At 41.0% G+C, this 14,603-nt stretch overlaps 1 protein-coding gene across 1 annotated transcript in view; it reads right to left on the reverse strand.

Annotated features, from left to right (window-relative positions):
• Positions 1 to 1,621: 1,621 nt before the first annotated feature.
• Positions 1,622 to 14,603, reverse strand: part of LOC147455274 (uncharacterized) — a 29,522-nt gene continuing 16,540 nt past the window's right edge. The window contains exon 3 of the mRNA XM_086513680.1: positions 1,622 to 2,038. Coding sequence (XP_086369806.1) covers positions 1,622 to 2,038 — 417 coding nt within the window. The remainder of the gene's footprint in view (positions 2,039 to 14,603) is intronic.

A 14,603-nucleotide genomic window follows, 5' to 3' on the forward strand; every position in this document is an offset into this window, starting at 1 on the left:
TGTAGATTTTAAACCCTTAAATGCAGCCACTAAGAAGAACCCATATCCTCTTCCATTCATTGATCAAATCTTGGATTCAGTGGCAAGTTATGAGAGGTACAGTGTGTGTGATGGTTTTTCAGGCTATTTTCAATTGAAGATTGCTCTTAAAGACCGAACAAAGACAACTTTCATTACACCATGGGCCTGCTATTGCTACACAGTATTGCCATTTGGGTTGTCAAATGGACCATCTTTCTATCAAGAGAGGCCAAATTGGGCATTGGAACCATTCATTGGTAGTTGTGTTAAAGCTTTTATGGACGATGATGGAGCAACAGATGCCGTGCGCACACTCACACACCCAGACAACTCAACACCACACAAGGAGTTTACTCGTATTCCTCCCCACACACACCACCACTCAAAATATCCCTAAAAACTCTACCCACAAGCTCAATTCAAACTCCAAATGCCTCGACCTACAAGCCCTTGCCTACCCGCAGACACTACAAGGTGAGTCGAGGTGATCAACATTGGAAATCACGCTTGATGGTGACCAAAATATACAAGAAAAAGCATCAAAAAACCAAAAACTCCAGCCACAAAAGGCCACTCTCAAACCATTGCAAAAACTTCACCAAACTCCACTCTGTTGGACTCTTTGGAGTAACGCCAACCCTAATGGCACCGATACAGGGTCACATAGTCTTGCAGAAAGCCGCACCTTATTCCCTCAATTCTTTGCACACACACATCCATGGAAACCTTAGAACTTACATAGACTCTCCCAAGTGCAAAATTGAAGAGACAAAGCTCTCATTCACTCCTCCACACACTCGAAAACAGAACAGGAACGCAACGGGACTGCACTAGACTACCTGTAAGAACCCTGCTTCCTCCCACACACAGAGGGGAAATTTTTTTGATATTTATCTTCAAAAGTCCTCCCTCAGCTGGAACCATCACGGCACCATGAGTGATGTGGCAATTTGAAGCCATTTAACACCTTTTTTGACCATTTTTGGACCTTTTTTTGGCCCAATTTTGACCCCCGACGGGCATTTTTCGCAGGAAAAACCCCAAACGGACTCCAAAATTCACCAAATTTTGCACGCTTGATTCTCCATATCCGGAGAACATTTACACATCCCCACATTCCATTTTTGACTACTTCTAGGGCGATGCACGTATCACCGCAGACCAGGCGCCGCACATAGAGAGTTACCGCATGTGTCAAACTTCTCGAGCGGGATGAGAGTACCCACACTTGCCACTTGCATTATTTACATTCTAGAAAGCTCAAACACATTATCTAGAACAAAAATAAGCCACCTAAAACCATATCCAAGGCCCCAATACCCTATACGGACATGTACATGTGTCCGACTGCCGACACGCAAGCACCCATATTTACAATGTGCACACGTTGCACCTTTTTTCGAACTTGAAACCACTTTGCAAAGCTCCCAAATGTATGTATTTACATCTTTTTGAACATATGACCATGCATATAAATGCTACTTTGTACATGCCAAAAGTGATTTATCATCATTGCCCAACCCCTAGTTGAGCATTTATGCTCAACACTTGCATCAAACTGTGACACAAAAAAAAACTATAGAAATGATTGCAAACTTCCTCAAGGACCATAGGGAAACTTACACATCCGCATAGAACCAACTACATGCTTAAGCAGGCTACCCCTATCAAAGAAAAAAACATCCTTTTTCTTGCCAAAATGCCATTGTCCACCTAGATCCCAAGCACGATATAAATCACCTCGAAGGTTGCTACACGCCATCTCACACCAGAAGCTATCACAATCATTCAGAACCATAGATACCTCAAAATGAACCTTATAATTAGATCCCATTCGATTGACAACCATAAATTGCACATCATCTTCCTGACGCATCAGCTGCTCTTCATTTCTTCTGGCTAAGCGATCATCACTCCAAGCATTAACAAATCCATTCCTAAATTGAAAACTCTTTCCAAAAATGCTATCACTAGCAGATTCTTCTTCTTCCACATAAGACATTTTGCACTTGAAAATCTGGAAACATGCATACAAAGCCCATAGCACCTTATAATCAAGTCTTCATCATGCCAACTAGCCCCAAGATTTACTAACTGCCAATCAGGATCTTCACAGATAGAGGGATATGGCCCGAACATACATTGAAGCATGTGAAATGCATCCATAAGATAACTATGCAAGCAAAAGGTCACTTTAACCTCCTTGTCTACCCCATCCTCAAGAAGTTTATACTTAACAACCGTAGGTCGCATATTCTCACGGACATCCCTTGGAGATGGCACTAGCATCAAATCCTTGCACACATAGAACTCATCCATATAACCTTCATGACCCAATGTTTTTCAACTCCATGCCACGCCCACTTGACATTGATGATATTGGGCTACCATGCTCTGCCGGGTTATGATCTACAAGACAACTTCTCCCTAAACTACCATGAGCTCTGATACTAATTGTTGAGCCTTGGCGCAGAAGCGGATAGCTTCTCATATAGACATAGCTAGGGAGATGAGGGAGCAGGTAAGAGAGGAGAGGAGAAGAAGACATACTGTACAAATGTAAAAAGACTTAGATTAGATTTTCTTGTGCCTTATAAAAGCATTTACAAGCATAGGTTCACACTTTGTCCTCCCAAGTTGGGCTGACCCCAACAGGCAAGCTATGTCAGGCATTTTCTGGATGAGCATAAAGTCACTAGATCATGCCAAAAAGCTTGGCCACTAGCCTCGTGTATATACATGTACATAGCCCTTGGCAAGTCTTGGAAGTGACCCTGTAAAAACTCATGTACAAAGGTGTGATTTTGCCAAGATTGAATGCTAATGTTTTTGGTTGTTTGAGTCCCCATGACATGGTTTTTAATAAGTATTTTCTATCGTGCTTTATAGCTCGTGAATCGGACTTGTACATCTGAGTTATGGGCATCCGAAGTGGGCGGTCTCAACTTAGAAGGTGATAGCGGGTGCATGCGACAAGGGTATCTAGGACAACTTGAGGGTCTAAGATTAGAAATGCTGAAATTTTACATTTTTGGCAATAGCCAAGATGATGTGCTTCGAGCCGTGTGTTACGGTGTGTCCTCGGCCACTTGCCCCCACCCCATTCTTTGGTCAAAGGGTCAATGACACCTCAATTTTTGCCCAAAAAAGGCCAAAAAGGATCCAATTAAAAGGTGCCTACAAATGAAGCCTTGTTGGTTAAGAAGAGAGAGAATATTTTTGGGGGAATAAAAGATAAGGGAGACCCATTTTATAGATCCAACACCTACACAACTTCCAGAGAGCTCATTTTTTAGCAAGGAAAAGTGCACCCCTGACTTTGAGCGGCCATAACTCTTTCACCCTTCATTTATTTTTTGCCCATGGATACTCTACAGACATCTCCATGTCATAAAATATAATATCTAAGCAACCCAAATGATTTTCTCATATTAAACTGATCACTTAATGTGGGAGAATAAATGGGAACAAGGGTTAAGATATAGGCATGTGCTTATAGATCTATCTCAACACGGAGCCAATGGTATAGGGGTTTGAATGAGAGATGGTCTATCAAAGACCAAGGCTAACTAATGGAGCATAAGACCTTAGGGTTATCTTCATTGAAGACCTCCAATAATGATTGTAAAAGTCCTTTCACCTTAGGTAAGCTAGGGCTCTACATGAGGTTAGAACCCGGTCCAAGCTTGAGGTGCTTGGGGTGCTTGTCGGTGCTTCATGACTAGGGTGCTTGAGGTATTTGATGATTGAGATTCTTGAGATGCTTGATGATTGTGATTCTTGAGGTGCTTGTTATGCTTGAGATATTAGGGTTGTACTTGAGGTGGGAACCCGGCCCAAGCTTGAGGGGCTTAAGGGACAAGCTTGTGGAGGGAACCAAGCCCAAGGTTGATTGAATTGAGGTCTGCAAAATTTCAATGCCAATCCCTACAAGGAGGGGGTGAGCCCTACATGAGGGGGATGAGAGAGAACCCACACACTCTCACACAAGGCATGCCTAGTACAAAGACAACAAAAGGGACACTTGTAAGGTTACTCCTCATGTTACCCTCATGGTGTGCCTGAAGCCTATTGGTTGGCCACCCAAGGGGTCGAATGATAATTTAGGATATTTAATTAATTGTCTTTGTGTTTATCAAGTCCTCTCTCTCAAAGGGGAAAGGGGGCCACTTGTCCCAAGACTACCCTTGTTGCTTGTAATGCCTCCTTCTTGTGATTGGCTAGGCCTGGAGGGGTCCAATGATCTTCAAGCATGAGCTACCAAAAGGGGGGGTCGACCAAAGCAAGCTAGGGGGTTTCTTGAGGGGTATACTCTCTCTCTCTCTCCCCCCCCCCCCCCCCCCCCCCCCCCCCCCCCCCCCCCTCCCACACACACACACACTCATTGTGCATTGTGCAAAGTGCAAGAGCTCCCTCTCCTTCTCCAAGAAAGTAGAGGTTGAGAGCCTACACCAACACTCTTGGCTATGGAGTGCAAATCAAACCAAGAGCCATTCTTCAATGCTTAATCTTGCCATCTTCTCTATCTTCATTACTATGCTATTATGTATGCTAGCAAGAAGAGTGATGAACTAATTCTTTCTCCTATGAAATGTTTCTTCTTCCTCTTCCCTACCCTCATTCCCCGGTAGCTCTCTCCACCTTTGAAGTTTTTTGAGGTCTTGGAACTGAGGCTTGGGACATTTAAAGCTTTCCACAAAGTTTATGTGATGCTTGTGATGCATGAAGCTTTCCATATTCATTGCATCACCTAGGTCACAATGAACACAAAGATTGTATTGTAACCAGTCTCTCTTAATGGGAGAGATCATAATACAAATGCCTATTGGAGGGGGGACCGGCTCCACATAAATCTGGTCCACAATTTTTGTACTGTTCTCTAAATTCTCTCTCTTGTAAAAGTATTGTTCATGCCAAGTTAACTAGCTGCTATGATTATGTTGCTATCTTCAATCATGTTCACCCACTATGCTCACATAGTAATTTCTTAAAAGTACTCTCATTAGTTCCGCTAAATTCAAGCATTGGGTTTCTCTTTTCTTGCTTAGGAAGACAAGTCCTTAGGTAGCCTAAAAATGGTTGATTTTATTAATTATATTAGGGTAAGTGAAACTGGGATCTATTATGGGTTTTGTTGAGCCCGCCGCGCTATGTGGGATATGGTGCACACCTCGGGAGATTTGGACTTAACAATGGAGTCTTTTTAGACTTGCCTACAACTTTACCATTATTGAGTCACAAGAAGTTCGAAAGGAGCTAGCCCTCGGCAACTCTGCTATGTTAGACCTACTCCACTACTCTCTATAATTAACTAGTTCGAGCCGTGGGTGTAGATACTTAAGTGCCGATTTTCAAAGGCTAAGAGGAGTGGCAACTAAGGTTTTCAATTGCCAAAGCATACACTAAGTACATGCATAAATTCTGTTATTATAGCTGACAATAATCAAGAGAGTAGAATGAAAAATTGATAGCTTTGATTTTGCACATGAAGGTGCTAATGATGATGCCCCCATGTTTTTCAATCATCTCGTTACTAGTGAGGCGATCCGGAGCGGGCAACAAGAAGAGAAACCTCTAGACACCCTTCAAGGCTCCCGTGCTGCTCAATGGGGTTGGGGCACAACACAACACAAACCAAAACAACAAACCCACAGCCAAATCCCAACTACACAAGGGGCACCACCTAGTTTAAGAGCGAACTAGGACGCAAAAGAGGAGAATCGTTAGAGCAACCCACAAACAAGCAAGGAATTTACACTAACCCTAACACCAATGGAACACTCTCACACACTAAAACACGAGAGAGAGAGAGAGAGAGAGAGCTGGTGTACAACTTAGCTTCAACTTTATATTTTGCACAAAAAAGGAACTTAGAGCTTGCGGAATCAAGTGACAAGATTTAGTTATAGCATCACTAGCACATTGTCTTAGGGTTATGGGAGCCCTCTCACCATCCACCCTCTTAGAATGGTAGCCAAACAATAGCCAATGAATCACAAGCAACAAAACAACAACCTTCAATGAAACAAGTCACCTTATGAAGCTGAATGAGTTTGCCAAGCCAAATTGGAGGAGAAGCGTGAGCCTTTGGACATGAATTGCACCCAAAACTACCAATTCATTGATGTTGGGGTAGATACAACAATGGTAGGAATAATATCTTCTACTCGCACTTACTCAAACTAGCTCAAGCTTTTCTATGCACCAAGGTGATGGTGTATAGAAAGCTTACTCTCTCTTTACAACCAAGATAGAACTGACGTGTGGTACGCTCAATCTAGTGTGCAATGGTATAGTGATGTCTTTTACAAGGAGGAATGGGTTCTATTTATAGGTTTTAGAAGCCTTGATTAGGATTAAGCCTAATCAATTTTATTAGGAAAGATCAAGGATTATGAATTTTTATGAATTTCAAATGAGAATGGGGTCTCTCTTTTCTCTTGAGTCACATGGATGTGGGCTCAAGTAAGAGAATTATTGATGTGGTGAAAGGAGAGAAACTTCCATGGGAATGAGTGAATTTGGTTTACTTGTGCGGTTGCATACTCCATATGTTGATAGTGTGGGTGCATTTTTATAAGAGAAGTTAGTTGTTAGTGGTAATAATCACTAGAATTGTTAGTGATACATTTACAATGGGTAGGATGAGTTGATTTGATGAAGGAAGAGGGGTGAATTAAAAGAGAATCATTGAGATGGTGAAGCTTTGAAGAAGCTTGAACTCACCCTTGTGTAGATTGTGGAAAAAATGACCGCTGGTCTTCTTCTTCTTCTTCGCTTCTTTACGCCGCCGCCACGGTTGACCACCACGATGAAAAGAGGATTTGTTGATGAAAAATCCTCAATTTTCAGAAGTTATCATGGTTAAGATGCTGAATTTTAGATATTTTTAGGAGAGGTAAATGAAATTGTAACATAGAAGCAATAGAGAGAGACATGGAGAGGGTGTATGTATGTAGAGGTTCATAAAAGAACTATAGGGATGAGAGAGAGGGGTAATGGTGAAGAGGGTGGGAGAAGCCATGGAAATTGCAGGTTTGAGCGAGGGAAGGAGAGGGATGTATGTGTAAGAGTGAGTAGGTGTGTGGAAGGGTGAGAGAAGACTAAGGGCTACTTGTGAGAAAAGTGGGCAGACTGGGGTCCACTCAAAAAATCATGGCTCACCGCTAGTAGCTCCAAAAATCATGAAACAATTTGAGGTGATTATTCAGAGCGTGGGCTACATTTTCTCTTTTGACCACCGCTCCAAATTCGGAGTGGAGATTGGTGCCAAAATTCTCACCAAAAAGGCTGTTTTTATGCTTGCAAAGGTCTTTTAGTGGCCCCCTCCTTTGTTGAATTTGTACAATGCATCCAAGAGTGAGCCCCTCCTTTGTCATATTATAATACAAATCATCCAAGTTGCCCTTGACCCATGCATGGAGGAGGGTTATTGGTGAATAAAGAAATATATACATGGTGGGACTAGAGTATGGACTATTCATGGACTTTAGCTCAATGAGCACATGGTGTTAGAATAATGAGTAAAAACAATAATAAAAATATGGAGGAGTTATGGATATGGAAAGATATTGGAATCATATGATATGGTCCCTCCTTGAATTATTTTGGGTGAAAGAGGAAAAGGTATGCAAAGTAAATAATATAATAAACATAACCAATGAGTAGAAATCAATTTTTTGTTTTCACGAGGGTGAAGGTGAAAATGTGGGAGTGATTTGTATAAAGGAAAAATATGAGGTTAGAATATGTACATCTTGGCAAAAAATATAATTATGGTGTAAGAGGATGAAAGAAGGTGTACATAGGTTTAATAAAACACACACCTAAGTAGAAATATTGAAATAAAATACCAAAATAATTATAAAAAATCCCTATATTTAGGCTATATATACAATGAAATATTTACACACAAAGAGGCCATAATATACTTTTATTTTTTTATTTTTTTTATTTTTTTGGCTCAACTAGCCTAGTGACTAGCTAGCTGAGGGTTTTTAAGAAGATATGGGAAAAGCCCCCTAACTCACACACGCCTATGTACAGTGAAATGGTAGGGATAGCCATAGCGTTTGGGTGAATTTGGTAGGGTGGAGTAACTTACTATGGCAATTATGGAGAGTCAAAAAACGGCTATCACTAGGTTGCAGCAAGCTATGGGCAACCCTGCTTTGCAAGCTGAAGTTACACAACAACTTTGCGCTTATGGGATTTCCCTTCCTCTCTAAGAGGAGAGAGAGCTTAGGAGGCCTCTTGAATAGACCCCCAAAAGAAGACTCTCTCCCATTCAAGAGGAGGAATTCAAAGAGCAAAAAAGCACTGAAACTTTAAGTTCCTCTGAAGATGTGGCTCCACAAAGACGGCGATCTAGACGATTGCCCACTCCTCCCAAGAGGAAAAGATCAACACACTGTCCTTCTCCTCGTCATTGGGAAATGGAAGAGAAGAAACAAAGGAAGAAAAAGTGCCAAAAACATGTCACCCTCTTCTCCTTATTCTTCAACTTCCTCCTCTTCCGATGAAAGCTATGGCTATTCTCCTAGGGAATACAAGAGGGGGGGAAATCACAAATCATACCATAGGTGAAATTTGGACTCACAAAGGGGCCCTTTAAGGAGTTTGACTTTACCTCTCTCTACCAAAACGGGCGCATGGATAAGTTTTTGCAAACAAAATCCAAAGTTGGTGGAGGTTTGATAACTAGAATGTCCTCTTCAAGCTCTATCCACTGATATATAGCATGCTATGAGATTCCTCATATTTTAGAAGATTCTTTTTTTGATTCACCTATGATGTGACAACTCTATTGAAATCTAAGTGAATAAAAAAAAAAATCTTCTAAAATATGAGGAATCTCATGGAATGCTATATATCAGTAAATAGTGCTTGAAGAGGATATTCTAACTATCAAACCTCCGCCAACTTTGGAGTTTGTTTGCAAAAACTTATCCATGCACCTGTTTTGGTAGAGAGAGGTAAATTCAAATTCCTTAAAGGGCCCCTTTGTGAGTTCAAATTTCACCTAATGCCTGCATGGCGAAGGTTACAAAAGCTAAAGAAGTTCAAAGAGGGAGGAAAGAGTATCTCTTTTATCACCTATGAGGCACCTTTGGTGCTACCGAGGCCTTCATCTATCAATTTGATGTGGCCTTTGGAGACGAGGGCTTCATGGAGTCCTCCAAGCTACGCCATGTAGCTATGCACTTCCAAAAATCAGCTCGTCAATGGTGGGCTCGCCTTTGTGTCAACGGCGAAGCCCCAAACACATGAAAAACTCTATGATTTTCCATCATGAAGCAATTCCTTTCAAGCGATGAAAAGGACAAAGTACTCACCAAATGGCACAACTTGAAGCTTCTCTGTCATGAGTCTATCCACAAGTATGTAGACAAGTTTTGGGATTTACATCTCAAGGCTATTGTCTTTAAAAAGATAGACTTTGCCGAGCAGAAGTAGCAATTCAGTGCGGGATTACTTGAAGATATGGTCGAATACATCAACTCTCAATGTCCTAGTTCTTTCACCAAAGTTCATGCATCAATTTCCATCAAGGGGTTAGACGGAATGTCAAGCCCATGGAGAACAAAGACAAAAATGATGTAAAGAGGAAAACCAATGCTCAAAATTCTTCCCAAGGCACTTCCAACAATAACAACAACAATCGGTCGAAGGAGAAGGGAGTTTACAAAGGCAGAAACAAACTCTCTCCTGAAGAGCTTGAAGCTTTTCGCAACGACCATAAGTGTTTCAAGTGTGGGGAGCAAGGACATGGCTATCCTTCTTGTCCCAAGAAGAATGCTCACAATGAGACTCCTAGGGATTCCACCATTGAAGATCCAAAAGAGGATGTTCATTGCAAAGGATCATCACTTTCCTATGCTTGGGGAAAGGTAAGAGATCATGATGCCTTCATCTTGTTTGGCTCTAGTTGCTCACAACTTCATATCAATGGAGTTGAACACCAAGTTGGGCATTCAATCTTTTGAGATGGGGGATATGGTAATGGATGACACAACTTTCAAGGGACAGCAAGCCTCTGTTACTCCCTTGATTGCTGGGAAGTTGAGGCTTCATGTCCAAATCTATGTCGACAAAGAATATTTTTTCATCTCTCCTCACCAACACGAGGATGCTATCCTAGGGGCACCATGGTTTGATTGCATGGTTGTGACTATGAAGTTCCTGAAAGGAGAACCTACAGGGGAAATAACATTTATATAGATGCTAGTGAGCGTAATCACACTATTCCACTTGTAAATCCTCTTTCTTTTGATAAATCAATGAAGAGATCAATTTTTGCGTACATGATTTTTGTCAAAGAGTCTCTAAAAGATCCTAATGTTTCATCAAATGTAAATGGTAGGAATCAAGAAGAGTTAGACTTGTGTAGTTTTTTAAAAGGATTCCAGGATATGTTCATCGATGATATCCCTATGGAATTACCTCCAAAACGAGGAGATGATGACCATCACATTGAGATCCTTCCAAGAAGCTCACCGCCTAACAAACCTCCTTATCGAGTCTCTCAAGCTTAACAAGAGGAGATCATGAGGCAAGTACAGGAATTGGTAGACAAAGGGATTATGAGGCCTAGTTCCTCTCCCTTTTGTTCTCCATGTATGTGGACTATCAAGCACTAAACCATATCACTATAAAAGAAAGATTTCATGTGCCTCGGGTAGAAGATCTATTTGATAAGCTACAAGGCTCTACCTACTTCAGTAGGATTGACCTTAAAAGTGGATATCATCAAATAAGCATAGTGGATGAAGATATCCTAAAGACCGTGTTTTGCACAACGTTTGGTCTTTATGAATATCTATCCATGCCTTTGGCTTGACTAATGCACCAGCTACGTTCAATTGTCTAATGGAGAGAATTTTTAGACCTTACCGCAAATTCACTGGAGTGTTCTTTGATGATATCAGCATCTACTCCAAGTCTTTGGAGAAACATAAGCAACATCTCCAAGTGATTTTTCAAGCATTGACGGCGTGCACCTGTAGAGAGTTGACACAACTCTGATCCAAGCAGTTGTGAAACCCATCGTGCAAAGAGTGCCCTCCAGGAAGTCTCAGTCAACTTTGTCCGGAGAACAAGCTTTTTCTCAACCAAAAGAAGAGCAATTTTTTCCTTCAAGAGATTCAATACCTCGGTTATATTATCTCTCAAGATGGTATCCGTATGGATCCATCGAAGTTAGAGGTAATAAAAGCATGGCCTAATCCAAGGAATGTACATGAGCTAAGAAGCTTTATTGGCATGTGCGCATACTATAGACGCTTCATAAAAAAATTCTCTCAAGTAGGAGGACCACTACACGATCTAACTAAGAAGAACGTTAAGTATTTATGGACTGCTAAGGAGCAAAATGCTTTTGATAAGCTCAAAGAGAAGCTTACTTCCCAACCAATCCTCATGCATTTGAATCTCACAAACCCATTTGAGGTCCAATGTGATGCTTGTGGTGATTTCCTTGGAGCATTTTTTCTTCAAGAAGGGCATGCCATAGCATATGAGAGGCGAAGGCTCAATACGGATGAACGAGTCTTGGGATTTTATGAGAAAGAGATTTTAGTTGTTCTACATGGCCTAGACACATGGAAGTACTATTTATTGGGGACTCCATTTATTCTATGAACCGACCTCCAAAGTCTCAAGTATTTCATGATGCAAACCAAGCTTTTCGACAAATAAATGAGGTTGGAAAATTTTCTTTCGCAATTTAATTTCCATATTACTCACATTTCTGGTAAGCACAATCAAGTAGTTGATGCACTTTCACGAAGACCAAAATTTAATGCGGTGTCTACAGCTACTCACAATGATCTATCCTATATGATAGATGAGTATGCTACTGACCCTGAATTTAGAGACATAATGTCAGTCCTTGCTTTGCGGAATAAAGAGGAACCACTCATCACCTTGCAGGATGGTTATCTTCTCCACGGCAATAGGCTATGTGTTAGCCATTCCCTTCGGGAGAAAGTTATGTATGAGTCCCATGCTCCTCCCTATGTGGGGCATAGAGGTATTCAACCTACTCTTCGAGGATTAGAGACATATTTCTATTGGCTTACCATAAAAGTGGACATACAAGAGTATGTTTCAAGATGTGTAGTATGCCAAAAGACCAAATATGATAAGAGGGAAGCAACCTGGATTACCCCATCCATTGCCTATCCCAAGTTCACCATGGGAGAGTATATCCATGGATTTCATCTTTGGATTGCCCAAGTCTATCCATGGGAATACAGGAATATGGACAATAGTCGATAGGTTTAGCAAGCAAGCACACTTTATTTCTATCAAAAAGACTATTAAGGCACACCAAATGGGAACTCTCTTCATACTCAGATTTTCAAAGACAAAGGATTACCAACATCCATCGTGTGAGACAGAGATCCTAGAATTACCAGTAATTTCTGGAAAGGTCTCTTTGAAAATCTAGGAACAAGTTGAATTTCTTTTCGGCCTATCACCCACACACGGATGGCCAAAGTGAGATAGCCAATCTTACAATACTCGATCAACTCAAGACTTATGTTACCAAAGTAGATCAACGCTCACAATGGGAAAAGTACTTACCTCTTGTAGAGTATGTCTACAATAATACTGTACATACTTCTATGAGAAAAACACCTTTTGAGATCATTGAGGGAAGAACTAAAAGTCCCTTGCTACTCAAAGTACACGGTAAGATCTTCATTGCCGATGAGTATAGCCGTGACTTAGAAGAATATTTTCAAAAGATTAAGGAGGCTATATCCATCTCTCAACAAAGGCAAAAAGCTATTGCTGATTGGGTCTTACTTAAGGTTCCTAAGGTTCGATTAAGGCAAACGATGGGCAAAAATCCTACGATCCATCAAAAGTATTATGCTTAGTTAGCAAAAACATACTATACTCCTTTCCAAATCTTGAAGCCCCTCATGAGACGACTTACCAACTCAAGTTTCCCAACCATTGGCTTATACACAATGCCTTTCATGTGGGCCTACTTAAGCCCTATAAAGGAGAGCCATCAAGTGAACCAATTATTGAAGACCCTTTCAAAGTTGAAGACCAAGAAGAGGTGCTACAACCTGAAGCTATCCTTCGGCATGAAGAGAAGGTACTACGACATGGTAAGATTATCCGATGGTATCTTATTAAGTTGAAAAAAAATCCTTTTGAAGATGGTAGATGGATGCAAGGAATACAGCTTAAGGATAGTATGAAACTTCTCAATGCTTACAATGCTACATTAAAGTAAGCAAATGTACAAATTTCTTTTGAACGACCCATGTTTTTGTTGTATAAGACTAGTTCTCTTTTTAATTGTGCACAAATTTAAATAGTATGCATGCTTAGCATCATGTTTGTGATGACGACATCTCTCAAACACCAACTAGAATTTGTCACTCTACTTTGGGAGAATGAAATGGACTAAAGAGCATACATGCTTGCGGTAGCTATGTCTCCCAAGTACCAAATGGATTAGTCATCCATCTTGGAAAGATGTCGTAGGGTAAAAGGGGATCCTCTACCCACTAAGTAAGATTGACTCACGGGGAGGTCACCTAATAAAAATGTAACCTATCACGTGAGTTCAAAAGAAGGGTATTTAAAGTTCTTGAAACTTATAGAAATATATATACAAAAGGGCATTATTTTTTCAAATTTGAAAAAAACTTACAGATTTTAAAAGAAAAGGGTACATTATATTCTTAACAAAATTCACAGATAAGGGGTTTTATAAACATGTCTTGAACGCACGTGATATGATACATAGTGAACCCTCGAGGATTGACTAATGACTAAGGCTTTATCTATTCTACCTCATAATCAAGGATGACGATGATTTCAAGAGAGAGGTAATGTCATAAAATCTAATATCTAACCAACCCAAATGATTTTCTCATATTAAACTGATCACTTAATGTGGGAGAGTAACCGGGAACAAGGGTTAATAAATAGACATGTGCTTATAGATCTATCTCAACACGGGGCCGATGGTATAGGGGCCCGAATGAGATATGGTCTATTAAAGAGCAAGGCTAACCAATGGAGCATAATACCTTAGGGTTAGCTTCATTGAAGACCTCCAATAATGGGTGTAAAAGTCCTTTGACCTTAGGTAAGCTAGGGCTGTGCTTGAGGTGGAAACCCGCCGGCCCAAGCTTGAGGTGCTTGAGGTGCTTGTCGTGCTTGATGACTAAGGTGCTTGAGGTTCTTAAGGTTCTTGATGATTGAGATACTTGAGGTGCTTGTCATGCTTGAGATACTAGGGTTGTACTTGAAGTGGGAACACGGCCTAAGCTTGAGGGGCTTAAGGGCCAAGCTTGTGGTGTGAACCAAACCCAAGGTTGACTGGATTGAGGTGTGCAAAAGGTCAATGCCAATCCCTACAAGGAGGGGGCGAGCCCTACCTAAGAGGGGATGAGAGAGAACACACACACACTCACACAAGGCATGCCTAGTACAAAGAAAGCAAAAGGGACACTTGTCAAGTTCCTTCTCATGTTACCCTCATGTTGTGCCTGAAGCCTATTGGTTGGCCACCCAAGGGGTCCAATGATAATTCAGGAGAATTAAATAAT

This window comes from Adiantum capillus-veneris, chromosome 6, assembly GCF_014529385.1.
Source record: "Adiantum capillus-veneris isolate H3 chromosome 6, ASM1452938v2, whole genome shotgun sequence".
In the NCBI taxonomy this organism is placed as follows: Eukaryota; Viridiplantae; Streptophyta; class Polypodiopsida; order Polypodiales; family Pteridaceae; genus Adiantum; species Adiantum capillus-veneris.